General features: G+C 32.9%; 2 protein-coding genes across 2 annotated transcripts in view; both read left to right on the forward strand.

Moving 5' to 3' along the window:
• The window catches only part of LOC125816015 (probable inactive poly [ADP-ribose] polymerase SRO2), a 103,665-nt gene that overhangs the window by 58,203 nt on the left and 25,434 nt on the right, over positions 1-20,028 (forward strand). The gene's annotated exons all lie outside the window — the stretch shown is intronic.
• On the forward strand, positions 12,133-18,494 carry LOC125814028 (F-box/FBD/LRR-repeat protein At1g13570-like). The gene is made up of 2 exons (XM_049493502.1): positions 12,133-12,410; positions 17,186-18,494. Exons 1-2 carry the CDS (start codon positions 12,133-12,135, stop codon positions 18,492-18,494), a joined length of 1,587 nt encoding a protein of 528 aa, XP_049349459.1.

Raw genomic sequence — 20,028 nt, forward strand, 5'->3', positions numbered from 1 at the left:
GGGTGGCTCGTTGCACACCGGAGGTGCAAAGACCATTGGAACAATTTCAAGAGAGATGGTAAGTTCTAATTCAAACTTTTAAATAAATAATTAGTTGATTATATATATCGTTATAATTTTAGTTTTTATTTATAAGAAAATAAAATGGGGCACACTTTCCCTTGAACTGGAGGTTCCAAGAGGACTCATATGAAGAAGAAAGAAAATGAATCGGATCTGGATGTGTAGGTGGAGGAAAGTGTCGAACGAACTTTGTAAGTTATTTAATATGAATAAGATATACTAATAGTGAATATATTTATGATTATGTATGTATATTGATGTCAATTTTTTTATTTAATATGCAGAATGAGTTTAATCAGTACGTCAATGAGAATCTAGATAGTTCGGTCCAAATGACACCTAAACTGTCCACCCAAATTTTGACAGCAAAAGTGGTAGGGGGGACACACAAGGGTAGATTTTATGGTCGAGGCTCTTCAAATGATGTAAGACAACTCCAGTCAGGCTTACAAGGTATTGGATCGTCACGTTAAGCCGAGGCACTTGACGGTGTTCAGATTGCTGTTATGTCTGCTCAAATAGCACAACTTACATCAACACTGGCAGAGTTAGAGAGGAGAAGAGTAGCTGAACAACAAAACATAGGTGCGACCATTCAGCAAATCAAAGAACAAATGTTGAACCTCGCTCGTCGACCTACTACATCTTCTCCTGTCGAGGACACTGACGACGATAGTTACGAGAAGGATGGTTTTGTAGATCGCACTCCCTAGTTTAGGTCTTTTTTATGAACTTTATGAACTTTTTGAAATTTTGAAACGAAATTTGAAAGACTTTATAACTCTTTAAATTGTGATTTAGATATTTTTGGATGTTAATTTAAGTTTGTTGTTTTATGGTTTGTGTAACTTCTTTATAATATTGTGTGTTTGATTGGGCTGATTGAACTGAATTGAATTGCTTTTGCAGATGGGCAGCGGAAACTGTCAGTTTTCGTTGTCAAAAAAATTACAGAAAAAGCGACGGATAGGGTGGTTTGTCCGTCGCTTTTTTGGGTTTTTTTTTAAAAAAAACCCAGAAAAGCAATGGACAGAGTCCTTTAGTCCGTCACTTTTCTGGGTTTTATTTTTTAGAAAACACCAGAAAAGTGACAAACAGGGTCCTTTAGTCCGTCGTTCTTCTGAATTTTTAAAATTAAATTGAAAGAAAACCGACGAACATAGTCTCTTAGTCCACCGCTTTTCAAGATTTCAAAAAAAAATAAAAATTAAGAAAAGCGACGAACTTCATTGCTTTTTATAAATTAAAAAAAATAAAAAAATTTAAAAAGCGACGGACGACGTCACATTATTAAAAAAAAAAAAATTAATTATTTTTAAAAAAACAATATGCGGCGCAGTCCGTCGCTTTTTTGCGACGCACTCCATTACTTTTGGAAAAGCGACGAGATTGACTGCGTCGCTTTTTCTGCCAAAAGCGACGCAATCCTTCCCATTTTTCCGTCACTTTTTGGCAGTTTTTTAGTAATGGATGTCCAATATTCCTCAGTTTTGATGAATTCAATTTTATAGTTAGGGTTTATTAACTCACCTTCAAATTCACCATTTTTATGATCCAATTACATGATTTCTTGAATTTACTTACTCATAATTATGGATTTTGATTATTATACTTCCTTTTTATGTTTAACAAGGTTTTCCATGTTCATCCTTATAGTTCTTGACTAAGATACTTTAGGAACTACTTTTTATTGTTTTGTAAAAGAATTGTAGTATTAATTAATTAATAGTATCGTTATTTTGACCTCATAATAATTGTGTATTGTGGAATTGATATCCTCAAATTGTATCTGTTGAAAGGAATGATTTTCTTTCTTATATTCTCCTATATGTATTGTCATTTTTATTATTAATTTAGAACTTTTCACTACAGTGGAAGTGCTTTTTTCTCTATTAATTATTTTTGCTTAAAAGATAGATTATGATAGTATAATTATTTTTTTTGACATAAAAATTTCTTATGTGACATGTACGCAGTGACAAAATGATGACGTGATAATGACATGTCACTTTTTGAAATTGAAAATTTGTCTTTCATAAATATTTATGTATTTTTTGAACAAGTAACACATTATTTAGTGATTTTCTTGTTATAAAGAAAATTATGTCACTTAATATTACAAATAATCCGTTTAGTAAATGTGACTTAATATTACAAATGCTTGTTATGAAATATAATTTATGACTTTAATATTATAAAGGAAAATTTAATGACCATATATAATTAATTTCGAGCATAACCCAAAATAAGCAGCAATTTTTCATACCTGCAATTTGCTTGGGGTCTTAGTACTTGACTAGAGTTAAGCAAGTAGAGTAGTCAAGTCTATAAAGTTTAAAACGATTTTCATTCAATAACGTATAACTTAGGAATTTCGTTTTATCAAGTCACTTGATATTTATAGAAAACCAACTAATACAAATAATTTTTATATTGGTATTTATTATTAAATTATTATTAAATAATACTCTCTTCATCCTAAATAAGTGTCGCTTTAGCAAATAGATAATAATTCAAAATAAGTATTGCTTTAGAAATTCAAGACAAAAAAAAGTTATAATTCTCAAGAAAGATCAAACAAATAGAGCAACATAATAGACTATACATTTTTGCATAAAACCCCAACCAACCCCAGTATAACGGCTCAACCCACTAAAGCGGTGTCCTCATTGCGGCCCTCCCGCTATAGTAGTGTGGCCCCTGCTATAGTGGCTTGCATGGAGATAGAGACTCGTAAATTCTTCCACAAACTCTCATTTCGCAACACACATTTGAAATTTGATATTTTAAACTAAACCCTTCATGCCAAATTCGATGCTAGGAGTTTTACTCATCCGAATTCAATTGCGAGAGGTCCTATGAATTCCTTAATGTATTGGGTACTAGAAAATATAAACCATCACCCTACCCATTACCAAATGGTCCTAGACCTCACCTCGCTCAGATTTCGTCTGAGACTTACCTAACCTAAAAAATTTAAATCACTACTAAAAAAATTCTAACTTGATTTTTTCACTATTGGCCTACTTATAACAAGCAAAACGGATTGTTACAATTTTTTCTTAACAAATGCTGCTACAGAAATTGAGGTTAAAATCGGGAATTTATATCTTATAAGTATAATGTAAAGCCTCATCTTTTAATTTTTTGTTTTTGAACAACTTATTATCTCTAAATTTGAATCTAAGTAAAAAAATAAAATTCGTCCACATCTAAATATGTACTATTTGTCTTTATTTATAAACTATAAATATAAAATTTGATTGAAACATAATCTTTTTTTTTTATTGAAACATAATCTGATATTGTAATGGTCCTTAAAACATAATAATTATTATCATAAGCCAATATTAGGCGTTAGATTCACTTGAACAAACTCTATAGATTCAATAACTAGGAAGAATCCTACAAGGGTCTTTGTCTTGTTGATCAGTAGAGTATGTCTTCGAAGCATCACATACACATTTTCCATCACGACAAATTACAGACTTTTGTATAGGCCCAATATAACACTTGGTACAATCACGATTGTCTGTAGTATTACACTTTTGTCTTATTACGATATCTGAAAATTTTAAAAAAATGTTAGCATCAAACAGAAACATATACATATATCCAAATAATTAACTAAATGTTATAATTCATCATGAGAAATTGAAAAATATTGTATGATTGAACATATCTAGAGAATGTGTTCGACTATTGTATGTTTGAGGGGGGAGATAGAGAAAAAGACACTAACCACATGAAAATATCAATAAGGTGTGGTTAGGAACAACAGAATCATCAAAGTCTTCTCCATGTTATATTAAAAAAACTAGCATATATATTTTTACTTAATTTGAAGTGTATCTATGGTGATAATACATATAGTGCCAAGCTCATTAACATCGTATACATCCTTTCTATTTATATAGATAAGATCTTTTATGCATCTTTGAAAATCTTATTAAATAAAATTTACTTTTTTTTATTTCAAAAATATGCTCACTTTAAAATTGTTTTCCTCTTTTTTATTTGTAACTTTATTTATAATAATTTGGCATGTTTAAGAAATCCAAGAAGATAATTCAATTTAATATAACATGCTGACATATTGTTTTGTCATGACTTCATATCACAATTTTAAAATTATTTTTTCACTCTTTTATTTGTATTCTTAAAATTGTGGCGATTTGATATAATTTTTGAATAATCTAATAAAATAAAATAACTAATCATCATATCATATCATATTACTATATTACTATTAGATTACCATTTTGTCCTTCCACTTAATTAAAATAATTAAGTATTTAATTAAATATTAATATTTTAATTACATAATAATATAATTTGAATTTCAAGAGTTGTACTTTAATTCTTTAGTTATGACATTATTTGTTTACCACATTAAATATAAGAAGGCAAATACATTGCATTAGGAACCACACATAAGTAAAAACATTCTTTAATTAATCAAGTACTTATATTCATTTATCTTGTTCCTTTTAACTCGCACATTCTCATCTTCACAACACTTACTTTTAATAATCTCCATTATACTCCATCTTTTCAAATTCAGAACTCCAAATCTATATAAAATAATAAAGCTGAATAAGAAACGATGACGTGGTGCTCTCTATGAGCTTCAATCCTATTTATCTTTTTTTTTTGGGCTATTTACTAATTTTAAAATACAAAAAATTCATCTATATATTAAAGATAGTAATATTTAATTCTTTCTTCATCAATGGCCATATTTAATTTATTTTATCACTAATGTTATTATTCTCTTTTCCTGTAATATTCCCCAATTTTTTTATTTTACTATTTTCTCCCCTAAATCTCACCACTAATGATATTTATATCATTTCCATAAATCACTTTTTTTTCCTTTTTATTCTTTTTTACTTTTTTTAATTATTTATTCAATTCAAAGTATAATATAAAAAGAATTTTTTAAAATATTTTTTATTTTTACAATTTTCCCCTAAATCTCATCGTAAATGATGTTTATAATATTTCCTTAATAAATCACTACTTTTCCTTTCTTTGTTCTTTTTACTTATTTTTATTTATTTATTCAATTCAAGAAATTTATATATCTATATAATATAAGGTATTTTTGTTATCTTCTTTATTTGTATTTTTTTTTAAGTTACATCTCCATAACTTATATATATTTAACTTTTACTCTTAATATTTTTTATTAATTTTATGACTTTTAATTTTTCATATTCATAACCTCAAAGGATTAAATTATAATATATATATATATATATATATATATAGCTCGCTAATGTGGCATACCTCAATAGCCAGCCAGTATCACTATTTATATATTTTTACAGAATTTTCAAGTTTTTCCTTATTTTTTGTTCAAAAATATGTTTAAAAATTATTCTCTTTCCTCGTTATAAGCATTCATAATATGTATTCCTTTCAAAAGTAATGATGTAATGACTATAAATGTACAATTACTAAAAAAGGGAACGTTAAGTTTGCTTATTTTAATTTGATCAACTTACTACTAAATCGACAGTAACTAAAATTAACCAAAAAGAGAATGTAAAAAAAAAATATTAATTTGATTATATATTTATAATAAATAAGGATTAACTTAAAAAGGAACATGAATTTTTCTTAATTTAATTAAATTAAATTAAAGTACTGCTAAATTGATGGTAACTAAAATTAACCAAAGGAACGTTAATTTGATTAGCGGTAAGTTTTCTTATATCAACATTAGGGTTGTTCAAAACCGAACCAAAACCGATAATTCGAACCAAAAAAAAGTTATTGGTTTATCGGTATTGAATTATTGTTTTAGCGGTTTTGGTAACGGTTTTGATTTTTTTTCTTATCGGGTTATCGGTTCTTTAATGATTTGAGGTTTTTTCTTAATGGGTTAACCGATAACCTGATAGTAAATTAAATAACTATATTTATACCATTTTGTATAAAAAGTCCTTGACTTAGAGTTTAGTTTTTTACTTTTATTTATGGTTGTCTCAAACTCTTGGCAATTCTACAATGTAAAAATATTTGTTTCTGAGCAAGATGTAACTTGTAAACTCATGTGCATGGTTCATTTGGTTTGTCACCTTATTTCTAAGTGATTTTCAAATTTTTTTTTATTTCAAATCTTAACGGTTAAACCGATAACGATAAAAAATCGATAAACCAATAACTGATAAGCCAATAACTTAATGGTTCGATAACGGTTTAGCATCTCTACAAACCGATAACCAATAAGTCAAATCGATAAACTTCAAAATCGAACCGACCGATACGCAGCCCTAATCAACATAACTAATAACTAAAAATTAGCACTAATTATGAGATTTTAATTTTTCTTAATTGTGAAATTAATAATTAGATTTTTTTTTATTCGAATCATAATTCATGCTTTCAGTTTTTTTCATCAACCGTTTCTTTATTTTCAAATTTTAATTACAATGGCTTTTAGTATGTATTAATCTTTGAATAATTATATTTTAATTAATTTTGTGCCATTTCATATTCTATATTTTTGTACTATATATAGATTGGAAGTGTATTTTTTCTTCATGTAGTAGCTTGTTTACTATATTTTGTTTTTAATTAGATTGTTAGTCTGACAGAATTTTTTTTTTTTCAGAGTTGGTCATTATTGATGAAGATTTGAAGAATGACGACTTGATTTATCATTTTTCACTCTTCGCATATGGAACCCAAATGACACTAATTAAATTATGTTTGATATGTTCAATCTCTTATTTGACTTCTTGATCACCGTAATTCTCATGATGTATTCAAAATCTGTTTCAAGAATGACCTGCTTGTAACCCAAATCCCATGCCTGTGAAATTATGTATGTTGAAGTTTTCTTTTTTGATAGAATGTGTTTCCCAAGTGGACTAACTAAATGTGGAATGCAAATGCATCCCTGAGACAAAGAACAAATTGAGAAAATTTGTGGGAGAAAATTAGGGATTCATGTACAAGTAGGAGTTGAGCATTTTATTTCGATAGTAATCATAAATTTTCATAATATTTTGTTACATTAGATGTTTGCGTGGCAATTACAAGACTCCTCTTGCTTGGTGAAGTAATTTCTTGAATTAGATGATCAATCATTCTCTCTATTGTGTCGTGTCTCGCCACTTCACAGTTCAAATTTTGCACTGAAATAAGGGAGAAGAATCTAGAGTTGTGGGAAGGTTAGAAAAACACTCTAGAACTCCCTAGAGAATTTCCAAGAAAGCTTTAGAATTTCCTAGAATTTGTAGAGAATTCTAGAATGGGACCAAAGTGTAAATATTGTAGGGACTGGCCAAGCAATTTTTAATTGCACTTTAGCCCCTAGGTTGTAGTATAAATAGATGGGGCATTCATTTGTAAGTCATCCAAGCTTGAAGCAAGCAATCCAACCAAGTTGTAAGCATTCCACAAGCAATAATACAAAAGCCTTCTTCCAAAGCTTTCTAAGCCTTTCTTTTTATTCTCTTAGCGATCTTAAGTTCAAAGGGATTACTTGAGCTTACAAGATCTTAAAAAATTAGTGAGTAAGTTGTCAAGTGTCGCACGGAGCTTTAGTAAGACTCTAAGTCCGTGACAATGTAGTATCAGAGCAAAGGTTTGATACTAAGAGAATGGCCAACGAAGGAGACGTGAACGCCGCTAGCACCACCAACGTCCGGCTAGATGGTGGAAGGAAGAACCGCAAGGGAAAGAAGCACCAAAAGAGTAATGAGGAAATGTTGCTCGACCCGACACCAAGCGAGGCGCTGACATCTCACCAATCTTTGACCACCGAAGCAAGTGACGATGACCGTGGCGAGGAGCCCATTGACATAACACCTGGACAGGAGTGGATTGCAAGGGTTGAAATGGCGAGGCAGGCCATGGAGATATTAGGCCGGCGTTTGAACGTGGCCGATGGAAAGTTCAAGACTCTCGAGGACTTCACCCTTGAGGAGACTGACAATATCCGCAAGGAGTTGGAGGGACGCCAGTGTGCCGAGTTCAAAATGAAGGAGGCTATCACTTCCTTGGAGTGTCGGCTCATGGAGGCGTTCAGCACGATTGAGACCATGAAAGCCGAGATGAAAGCACTTAAGGAGGGTGTGGAAGTTAGAGGATCAACGTCATCCGACCGCGATAGGGAGGCCATGGTCGAGGTTCCCAAGACACCTATATTCAAAGGAGTCTGTGACATGGAAGAGGTGGAGAATTTCTTATGTCACTTGGAGAATTACTTCAAGTGAACCCGAGTGAAGAGCGATGAAAACAAGATCAACATTGTTGTGTTGTACCTCTTGGAGATGGCCATGCTATGGTGGAGGCGTAAAGTGTTAGAAATAGGGATGGGACTTTGCACCATCAACACTTGGGAGCAATTCCAAGAGGAGTTCAAGAGGGCTTTCTTCCCTAACAATGTCATATATGAGGCGAAACGTAAGTTTTGGGAGTTGAAATAGACGGGCAGCATACGCGCATATGTGAAGAAGGTCACTACCCTCATGCTTCAGATTCCTAACCTTGATGATATGTTGTTCCACTTCATGGATGGGCTACAAAATTGTCACGCCCCGAGCCTACACCCTGGGCGGGACCGGCACCCGGAGACCATTTCTGGCCCCAAGCGAACCCTTGGCCTGGCTTTCTTAACTCAATGGAAACCTAACGCAACAGAATAACTCAATGCAATGCAATATTACAAAACAACTTAACTTATAAAATATGGCCATAAAGGCAACTCGAATATCAAAATAGAATATTTACATATATATATAGATGAGAGACTCAAAACTAACTGACTGACTGTCTGTCTATGAAGCCTCTAAAATACTAAGATAGATGTTGGGACAGACCCCACAACATCCTAATAAAACAAAAACTAAGAACACAAAACAATTGAGTCCTCCGGAATGCAAGGAGGCTCACCACTCACTCTGGAGTGCTCAGCTGGATCAACGACGTGCAGGATGCTGATCCGGGGTACCTGTATCTGCATCATGAGACGATGCAGGCCAACTGGCATCAGTACGTGGAATGTACAAGTATGCGAGCTGGAAAACTAAGCAACATAGGCTAGAAGGAAATCTGGAAGAAACTGAATAACTTACCTGGCTCAACTCAACTCAACCTGACTGACTTCTTTCAATATAAGGCAATTTAAAACAAGTGCGATATAAAGAAAGACTGTTTAAAACATGCTATAAACTCTGTGTGTATACAAAGATACAATAAGCCTGAAATGTATATAGAAATACAATGAACTGATGTATATAAAAATACAATAATCTCTGTGTATGAAAATACAATAACTGCTGTGGGAGTTTCTCTAACCGACAACCATCATATAAGAGCTATAGTGATGATACAGCGATCGACCTCACGCTGCCAGAGCATCTTATACCCAGCCAAAGGTATAAGACCTGAACTGCCTAATGGATCCACTAGTCTAATCTGAAAAGGATTCATCTAAAAAGTATGATCCTTTTCTACCCATAGTGGCTAACATGGTTCTATGGGGGCTGTGGGTTCTTTGAACGCTCCCCCAATTCGGTGCTCGATACTACTCCCAAAAATGTACTGGCTCTTATGTTTTTAAAACATATTTATTCCTGCTGATATGAGATAATTACTCAAAAACTAGCCCGAAGGCTCTTTGGAAACCTCAGTTTCCAACCTTGTTTAGATGTAAAGACATTTCTTTAAAACTTTTTTGGGAATACATAGTTCCCTAATAACTTTGAGAAATGAACTCAACTTTAAACTCTTGACTCTTTACTCTTTACTTGACTTGCAACTTGAGCCTTAGAATGAAGTTAAAACGTTCAATAAAGACTCTTGAAAAGCTTGGAGGACTTGCTTGAACTAACTTCTTAACTTCTAAGCTTGACTTCTAATTTCACTTGACTTCTAACTCGACTTGACTTGGAAACTAACTTCACTTGACTTGGAAACTAACTTCACTTGAATTGGAAACTAACTTCACTTGAATTGAAATTTGGATTCTAGGTGTTTGATCACATGTTACAGATGAGTTCTTGACTTTTAGAAGTACCTTGGAGTGTTGGAAACAACTAGGAAAAAGTGGGGAATGAAGGTAACGGGAAGGATTGGCGTCCTTGGCGCTCTAAGAGGCGCGGGGCGCCAGCCCTCAACTTCAAATGGGACTGCTGGGCACTCTGCACTTTGCCAGCCCTCAACTTCAAATGGGACTGCTGGGCACTCTGCACTCTGCCAGCCCTCAACTTCAAAGATTTCAGCCCCAATCACTTAGAAACATAAAACCCCTCAACATACAATAGATTTAACCCAAGAATATAACCGGAAACATATCCCTCATCAACAAGAACTTCAACAACACAACCAACAATTTCAACAACCAAAATAAATCTTTTCTTGGAATTAAAAACGAGTTGGTGTGTGGGGGTATGAACCAACCAACACTAAGGATCATAAAATCCCTCAACATACAAGAGATTACAACTCAAATACACAACCCAATCATGTCCCACAACCAACAATAACTTCAACAACACAACTAACAACATCAACAACAACTAACAACTTCAACAATTCCAATCTTTTCTCAAATCATAAAAAAATGAGCTTGGTGTGTGGGAGGAAAGGATCACCCAACACTAAGAACTCACATACCTTGATAGGGATCACCCCCGACGAAAATCCATGATGATCTTGAAGAATCTTGCTTGATCTTCCCTTTCTCCTCTTCTTCTCCTCTTTTTCTCTTCTTCTTCTCTTCTCCACTCTCAAGAACCCTAACTCTTTCTCTTTTAAAATGGGATAAAATGATCCAAAATCAGCCTAACACACAATATAACCTCAAAAGAAATGATTTGTGAAAAGACCAAAATGCCCTTAAATTTCCGGACGGACTCCCTGCCAACTACCCAACTTTCAAAGGGCATAACTCGCTCATACGAACTCGGAATCGAGCAAACTCGGTGGCGTTGGAAAGATCGTCCAAGGGCTTTCCAAACATAACTGGAACAACTCCTGGCTCATCCTGAGATAAGAGTTATGACTGCTCAAAGTTGGCCAAAAACTCACTGATTTCCACACTCAGCAAAATTTCCAGATTTTGAACTTAGCCAAATTTTCCAGATTCTGGACTGCCAAATTTCCAGATTTTAAATTTTTCCAAAAATGACTATTTCCAAATTTCAAGCTTCTTCAAAGCCACTTCAAATTGTCGGATGTTACAAAAATTAGGCCAGGACGGAGTTGGAATGCCGACAAGTCTGGACTATCGATGAAGTGATCACGCAGGCCGAAGCTTTGACAAACTTCAGGCATGAAAAGCTCGACAGAGCCAATTGAAAGGAAGTGAGAGGTAGTCATGACCATGGTGGGGGAGATCGTAGCAAAGTCGAGGAGCAGCGGCCACGTTCCAAGAATTATGATACTTATAGGTTCGATGGCAAGAAGTATGAATGTCATGGTGACACGGAGAGAAAGGCAGAAACAACCAAAAGAAATGGTTGTTATATATGTGGTGGGCCGCATGGCTATGCTAGGTTCCCTGAACTGAAGAGCCTTAGTGCTATCCTGCGAGAGCGGAAAGAAAAGGATGAACATGAATAAGATCAAGATGCAGAGACGATGCAGTTGGGATTAATAGGTCTATGCGGAGCCATCACGAAGCAGCCAGATAAGCCAAGAGGATACGATGCGCAATATGTCGACCTCATGATTAATGGAAGACCCGCATGTGCTATGGTCGACACGGGTGCAGAGGCCAACATCATGACCAAAACGACAATAACAAAGTTGGGGCTGAGTTACAGTCCAAGTAACGCTAGGACGGTCAATGCACCACCGAGTCCCGTGTGTGGAGTTATGTGCCTATATAGAGTAAGCATCACGTTAGGCGAGTGGCAAGGTAAGACCAATTTCACCGTCACTCCTTTAGACCTCTTTGATAACATTCTAGGGCAGGAGTTCTTCCAAGAGTGCCACGCGGTGATCGACCCTTACCTCCAACGACTTCTAGTCATGGAGCAAGGAGGATCATATATGGTGCCCTCGATTAAGGTACCAAAGACGGAAGAATAAGTCCGTCTAACAACTATGCAACTCGAGAGAAACCCTAAGAGGAAGGAGTCAACATTCATAGCCACCACTGCAAGTTCAAAAGAAGACAATGGTGCTAAAGGGTCCTTGCCACCATGCACGAAGAAGGTTCTAAAAAAGAACAAGGTCGTGATGTTGGAGAAGTCGCCAAGGCGTTTGCCTCCTAGGAAGGAGGTAGAGCATAAGACCGAGCTAGAAGACATAAGGAAACAACTGAAGGAGTTGCATGAGGGCGTTGATCGAGTCAATAGACTATTGTTCACACGTATAAGAAGGTAAGACTCGGTTGTCGATGCAGCGACAATACGACGCGGTCGTCGGATCAATAGGTGGGGAAGAGTGTCATGTCTTGCCACTTCACAGTTCAAATTTGGCACCGGAATAAGGGAGAAGAATCTAGAGTTGTGGGGAGGTTAGTAGAACACTCTAGAACTCCCTAGAGAATTTCCAAGAAAGCTTTAGAATTTCCTAGAATTTGTAGAGTATTCTAGAATGGGACCCAAGTGTAAATATTGTAGGGACTTGACAAGTAATTTTTAATCATACTTTATCCCCTAGATGTATTATAAATAGATGGGGCATTCATTTGTAAGTCATCCAAGCTTGAAGCAAGCAATCCAACCAAGTTGTAAGCATTCCACAAGAAATACAAAAGCCTTCTTCCAAAGCTTTCTAAGTCTTTCTTTTCATTCTCTTAGCGATCTTAAGTTCAAAGGGCTTACTTGAGCTTACAAGATCTTGAAAAATTAGTGAGTAAGTTGTCAAGTGTCACACGGAGCTTTAGTAAGACTCCAAATCCGTGACAATTGTCACCATAAAAGTATGCTAAATGAGTATAGAAAGCATAACTACGCAAGTTTTCTTAGAAATGCTATGAGTAAGTATCACTGTTTATACAACTACATTATTGTACATACAATGATTCATCAATTTTTTAAAGAAAAAAACTTGTGCTCTTTTCAATATATTGTCTCAAAACCTATATCAAATATGTATATAGTAATGTCATTTGTACTTCACTTTGTTAAAAAATATGTTGTGTGTTTGTTTTTTTTATGATTTTAGTTTTAATAGGTTTTATTTCATTTTTTTCATTTGAAATGCTAATTTATTTATTTTTAAATGATGTTCATCTAACACCAATTACAATATTATTTTGTGTTTTAATCAATATAATAAAATCAAAATTTATTTCTTCTATATGAATTTATAAAAATATTATTTTTATTTATTTATTAATTTTTTTATAAACCGCGTGATCAAATTCACTAGTTGAAAATATATGTGAACAATAAAAAATAAAAAAAAGGCCAGGGACCCTCTTTCTCATCATCTTGATTCTTGTGTAGTGGATCATGTATTATTTAGCTTCAACTGCATGTTAGCATTGGGTGACATGCGAGTACATATTGTGTTTGGAATTTATCTCTATTTCTTGGATCATTTTTCTTCTTAGCTCATGGAAATGTATAACTAGAACAAGAACGTTCTTATCGGATTGTATTTTATTTTTTGATATATATTTATTAATATGAAGAAATTAATTTATAGAAGGGTAAAATTGTCAAATTTAAATCAATTTATATTTATTTTAAATAGATTTAAAGAATGGTTACAAGAAAATGAAAATAAAAGAGGTAAACGTAATATCGTAAATCACATAGAGGTGAGTGTTATAAAGCGAAATCTGAAGAGATCTAGGTCTCTGAAATTATCCCTAATTTATTATCCTACTTATTACATTCAAGTCACATTAATCGATATAAGGTCAATACCAAATCATGCTTGACATTAACTAATATTCTAGAATTATTACTTTCTCACTTTATTTCAGATCCACTTGTTATTATCAGTTCATTCTTCTTTTCCACTTTAACACATTTTGACATTACTAGTCATGCAACCCTCTTTGCGTTCACCCAACCAAAACATCATTACCACTAAATATTCCTTTACCACCCTTTATAGTTATCAAATATAGCATTGTTCTTTAAGAACTCAAACACAAAGAGGTGTAGTCTTTAGAGTTAAAAGGCAAAAGAGAATTTCATGATTAGACTGAACAAGGGGTATTTCAGATATAATCTTTGATTGGGAGAGTGCTTGTATGAGGTCTACTATGGGGTTATTTTTTTTTTATGTCATTTTCAAATAATATATGTTATTTACTACTTTTTTCAATTTATATACATTTATGGAATTTTGAGAAACAATCGACTCTTTATATGTCTTCTAAGTATTTTAAGTTGTTAATTATTGTGATTTATAGTTTACTAGAAAACATAGCCGCGCTTCGCGCGGTATATTAATCAATTTAGTAAAGATTTTTTAAAATACAAATTTTGTCAAACAAATATGATGAACTCTTCATGTTTATGCATAAAAAAAAAACAATTATAAATATTCATGAAATATAGATGAACGGTATTCTTTTTATTATTATATCTTCTTTAAAAAATGAAAAATATATAAAAAGATTTCATTTTTAAATACGATTTTTTGTATGTGATTCTAATAGTAGTAGGTTTGTTTCTTTTATTATATAGTACAAAATAATTGTTTTCCGGAAATTTCTTTCACTAAAAATAAAACAATAAAACTTCATTAGGAATCAAATAACTAATCCAAACTCATTGAGATAATCCTTCTTGGCTTGTACTTGGGAACACCAGTGGCGAGCCCGATCGACTTTAAATCTCTTATTTTTTTTCTTCGCATGTGTTTCTCACGAGGTGAGGACGTAGTCATCCTTCAATCTTTGTACCTTTGCTTCAAAAGGAGCCAAAATCTCCTCTTTTCGATCATGTTCGTTCAACACATTTTCTGTACACATAAAATTTATAATAAGCTCAAAACACTAAAAAAATGAGGTAACAATACAGTTATGCATAAAATATAAAGTAATAATGTAATATAAATACTTACGGCTGAATATCACTCCACAATTTTAACATCTATAGTTAGAGGTATTTTTTTTTTAAAAAAAAAGAAGAGAAATCACAGAGAACAGGAAAATTATTAATGGAATAAAGAATGATTATGTACTTCAAGCCTTAAGGAACAGCCTCTTATTTCTCAAAGGAACAATAAGTAAATGAATTTAATTAGTTGTGGCGAGAATATGCTTAGAAAAATATTGAGGATTAACAGAGTTTAAATAGCTATTAAAAATTAAATATAATCATTAATGTTGTAATTATTAAAAAATTATGAAGTGTTGTAATTAGCGCTAACGTTTTTTTTAAAATTAAAATATAGTGCTAACGTCTTTTTAAAAAATTAAAACGTAGTGCTAACGTTTGTGTTACTGCTAATTTAATTTTAAATTTTAAATATATAGTTAATTCCAATTATTTTGTAATATAATACCAACAATTTCTGTTAAAAAGTTTTTATAAAAAATTACTCTCTTTCTTTATTAGTAGCATTTATTGCATTTATTTAATCCAAATGTAACGGCTACGTAAGATGACTTCCCTTCCTTATTTAATAACACGGTAAAATTACTCCCTTTCCTTATTAATAATATGGTAAAATTACTCCCTTTCCTTATTAATATAACACGTAATTTCTTCAATTAAATAATTGTTAAATAGTATTGGAATTATTCATTAACTGCAATAAATGCTAATAATAAAGAAAGAGAATAATTTTTTATAAAAACTTTTTAACAGAAATTGAAGAAAAAAATTCAAAATTCTGAGAAAATAGAGAAATAATAATACTGGCCAATGAGCTATGCCACATCAGCGGACTTATTATCCAGCTTATATATATATATATATAGATTCTATGTAATTTTCAAATAATGTATATCAGTTCTTTTGTCCCATTATATGGCACATATAGAATTTTAAAGAGTCAACAATTTTTTTACATGTTTTTAAATATTCAAGTTGTTAATTATTGTGATTTATAATATTTTTACGTCATTTTCAAACCATACAAGTTACTTCCTCTATTCCATTTTATGTAACAATGACAAAATTTTCAAGAATCAATTAAATTTACGGAAAATTATGTGTATAAGCAAACATATATTAGTTACTTAGTTAACACAACTATAGTTTGCCTTAATTACAATTCGCGATCTACTTTTAGATATAATTACACTGCTCAAATTTTAGTTTTGTATAATTCGCACGTTTGTATAATTCGGAATTTGTATAATTCGGAATTTGTATAAGTGTTTACACTTCTGATGTTTATAATTGTATAAATTCATTACTTCGAGTTTATACAAAAATAACTGAATTATACAAATATATCCGCGAATTAAACTGTACCTACAGCCTGTAAATATGCAAACAATAGCTATGGACCATAATTAAGTTTGCTATAGTGGCTATTTGCGAAAGTAACCCTTAAATTTATTATGTTTTCAAATATTTTAAATTGTAAAAAATTATGATTTATTATATTTTTTTATATAATGTATAAAAACTAACAAAAATAAGACTAAAAAATTTTAATTTAAAGATTATAAGTCCTGAAACTCCGCTAACAAACCATTATAATTTTGATAACTTTGAAAAGTAAATCAATAGGCCGCACAATGGAGAGCTGCTTCTGAGACAAACACACATCGTCGCCGTTCTATCTGAAGCATTCTTCAAATCATAGGTATTTTGTTTCTTTTCTTTTCTTTTCTCTTTGCAAATGGTTGAATTCGAAGAATGCTCTACAAAGTTAATTTTAAATTATCTGTTTCGTATTACATAGATGATATTGGATCTAAAGATTCACCAAAAAGTTTTGTTTTTAATCTGTAACTACCGTTTTGTGTCACAAGTAGTTGTTTCAGATTTTGGATGATTTAATTTGTGTAACATCTCTTACTTGTTTAGAATAATATACATTCTATAACTGGATGTTTATTGTGATAAAAGTATGTGAAAACTACTAAAATTTCAATAAATACAAGTCTGAAGTCCACCTCTGTTGTTTAACAATCATTCAACTAAGTTAGACCTCCGATTTATTTTTGTCTTAGACATGAGGTTGAAGCATGTTTATAATCTTATATTCTAACGTTTTTTTTTCTTTCCAGCTATTCAGAATTCAAAGTGGCAATGATCAGTAGCTGCCTTAAGAAACTTAAAGTTGAAAGGGACAAAGTTGATAGACTTACAGATCTCCCTATTAATGTCAAACACCAGATTCAGGAGTACTTATCTGTGGAAGAAGCGGCAAGAATGAGTGTTTTGTCTAGACCGTGGAAACATATTTGGGTTTCAATTCCCAAGCTTGTATTTTCTGCTGACTTTTGCCACAACAAGCCATTAATAATAGACGTCATTAATACAATTCTGTTGCAACATTGTGGAGCCATTAAGACATTCCTCGTCAATATCTCATCAATACCTTCTTCTCAGCACTCAGTTATTGATGAATGGTTGCTTTTGTTGTCAAGAAACGGTATCATGAATCTCACCCTTGAGAATCTAGACAAGGATCGTCTGATTCTCAACAATGCTCCTTATAAATTGCCTTCCTGCCTGTACGGCATAAATAAACTAGAAAGTTTGAGCCTGTCCAACTGCACTTTCAGGCCGACATGCAGCTTTACGGGTTTCCACATGCTCAAAAACCTTTCACTACTTAAAGTTGTCTTACATTTAGACGTTACAACTTCTTTCTTGTGGATGCCAGACCTTGTGTTTCTGCAAGTTAAGTTGTGTATTGGCTTTCCTAACTCGAAAATATATGCTCCAAAACTTTCCCAAATATTATTCTTTACCATGAGAACCAAAACCCTTGAGTTGGGTCATTACATGGATTGTCGGATGCTGACAACAGTTATACTTACATCATCAAGAACAAATCAAGATAAACCGAAAAACATGACCTATCTTCTCAAGTGCTGGCCTGAAGTTCGTAATTTTGGTCTGCACACTTACTACCTCAAGTCTGTTACTACTGAAGCAGAGAGGTTCCCCACATACCTCAACAACTTGAGGACTCTCTTGTTAATTGAGTTTGATTTTGATGATGAAGATCATATATTTGCTCTTCTACGAATGCTTAGAATTTCTCCCAATTTGGATAACCTTGTTTTTTGGTTGAGCTCGAAGAAGAAAGGTGGCATCGAAGTAAATGTAAACCATTTTGAAGGACCAGCCTACAGGACACTAGGACTACTCCACAAGCTTCAAAGATTGATAATAAAAAACTTTCATGGTTCAACAACTGAAATGTTCTTTGTACGGTTTATACTTGCCTCTGCACCGTTACTCCTGATAACCGTCCTTAATGAAGATGCAGAAAGTGTTCATGAAAGCAAATCCTCAAAGGAGTTGATGGGGTTTCCTCGAGCATCTCCTAAATTGAAAATATATGTGAACCATCAAAAAAAATAGTATGCCGGGGACCCTCTTTCTCATCATCATGATTCTTGTGTAGCGGATTCTGTATTATTTAGCTTCAACTATATGTTAGCCTTGGATATTTAGATAAGTCTTCAGTTTTTAGCTACCAAATGCCAAAATGTAATTTCTAGCAAGATGAAGTCATGAACATCTAATCTTATACTGCATTACAGAAGGGGAAACCTTAATTTTCAAGAGTTTTTTCTTTCCTTGGATGTTATTTGTTGAATTATATTGGAAATTACTGTAATTTGACAAGTAAGAGACATCGTCCTTAAGAGAATTGCTCGGAGACTTGACCATTATCATCTTAGGTCTTCTCTAGGAGCACAATAGGGCCGTGTGAATTTCTAATGTGCGCTCACACCAGAAATGGGCCGGAGAAGGCTGAGATGAGAATGTGGCTAAACAGTCCTATCACAGCTTGTTACTATTGAATGCATTGGAATACAGTTGAGCTTGTAACCACTCCTAACTAACTAACCGTACATGTAACTAACTCCTATAACAACTTTGTTGACTAGGATTGTTGACATGTCTTTTCTAACTAACTTCTGGAATTTGTGTGTCAGTACTCCTCTCCAATAGAAGATTGTTGACCTCAAGGATCAAAGTTTTAGGCCAAAATTAGGTATTGGCGACATAAACAAGCCCGTTCATTTAAATCCGACATAATATAGGACAAACTCTAAAAAATATATAACAAATGTCTAGGAATCATAGTGAAATAAAGGACAAGAAATAGCGGACTGATTGAGTAGATTGTTCATCAATGTTAACGGCAAAAGGGAAGGGAAATGGAGATGAAGCTTCTTTAAGAACAAATGATTCTTCTGCTTATCAAAAGAAAATGTATCAGTATTTCCTCTGTTTTATCAAAGTCCGGTTTAGAAATATCTAATTTCCTCCTTTCACAGATTTATAATTTAAGAGATATGAGGATAGAGTTTAAGACATTGAATAGAAAATAACTTTGTTGGGAATTAGGTCCATAAAGGCAATACATTACTCGCGTATGATAAACAAAGGTTACGAAGCTTCAGTTGATGCAATATAAAAGCTTTGCAACAGATTATATACTTACCAATAATCTATAGAGCAAGAATGTCTTCTTTACCCCATGAATTCTTAATTACTTGCACTATTTATAATCAGGACCAACAATGTGATCTATGATATTTACACATTTTTTAGCAATGCGACCAATATATCAACCAATATGATATAATGTCTGAATCAGCGTATATCAAGAATTAAAGTTAAATGTGTCACGCCCCGAGCCTACACCTTGGACATGGCCGACACTCGAAGACCACTGCTGGCCCCCAAGCGAACCCTTGGCCTGGCTTTCTTAACTCAGCGAAAAACTCAATGCAATGCAAGGTTTTAAAACAACCTGACTGAAATAAAATCTGGCCAAAAAGGAAACTCGAGTCTCAAAATAGAATATTTACATATATATACAAAGATGAGAGACTCAAAACCAACTGACTGACTGTCTATGAAGCCTCTATAATACTGAGAT

This window comes from Solanum verrucosum, unplaced genomic scaffold, assembly GCF_900185275.1.
Source record: "Solanum verrucosum unplaced genomic scaffold, falcon-dt-bn FXZP01000085.1, whole genome shotgun sequence".
Classification (NCBI taxonomy): Eukaryota; Viridiplantae; Streptophyta; class Magnoliopsida; order Solanales; family Solanaceae; genus Solanum; species Solanum verrucosum.

Excerpts from the sequence above, each read along its gene's own strand:
- LOC125814028 (XM_049493502.1), top strand. The coding sequence starts at position 12,133 with ATGCAACTCGAGAGAAACCCTAAGAGGAAGGAGTCAACATTCATAGCC. Across the intron at positions 12,411-17,185 it reads TTGTTCACACGTATAAGAAG|CTATTCAGAATTCAAAGTGG; the intron begins GTAAGACTCGGT and ends TTTTCTTTCCAG.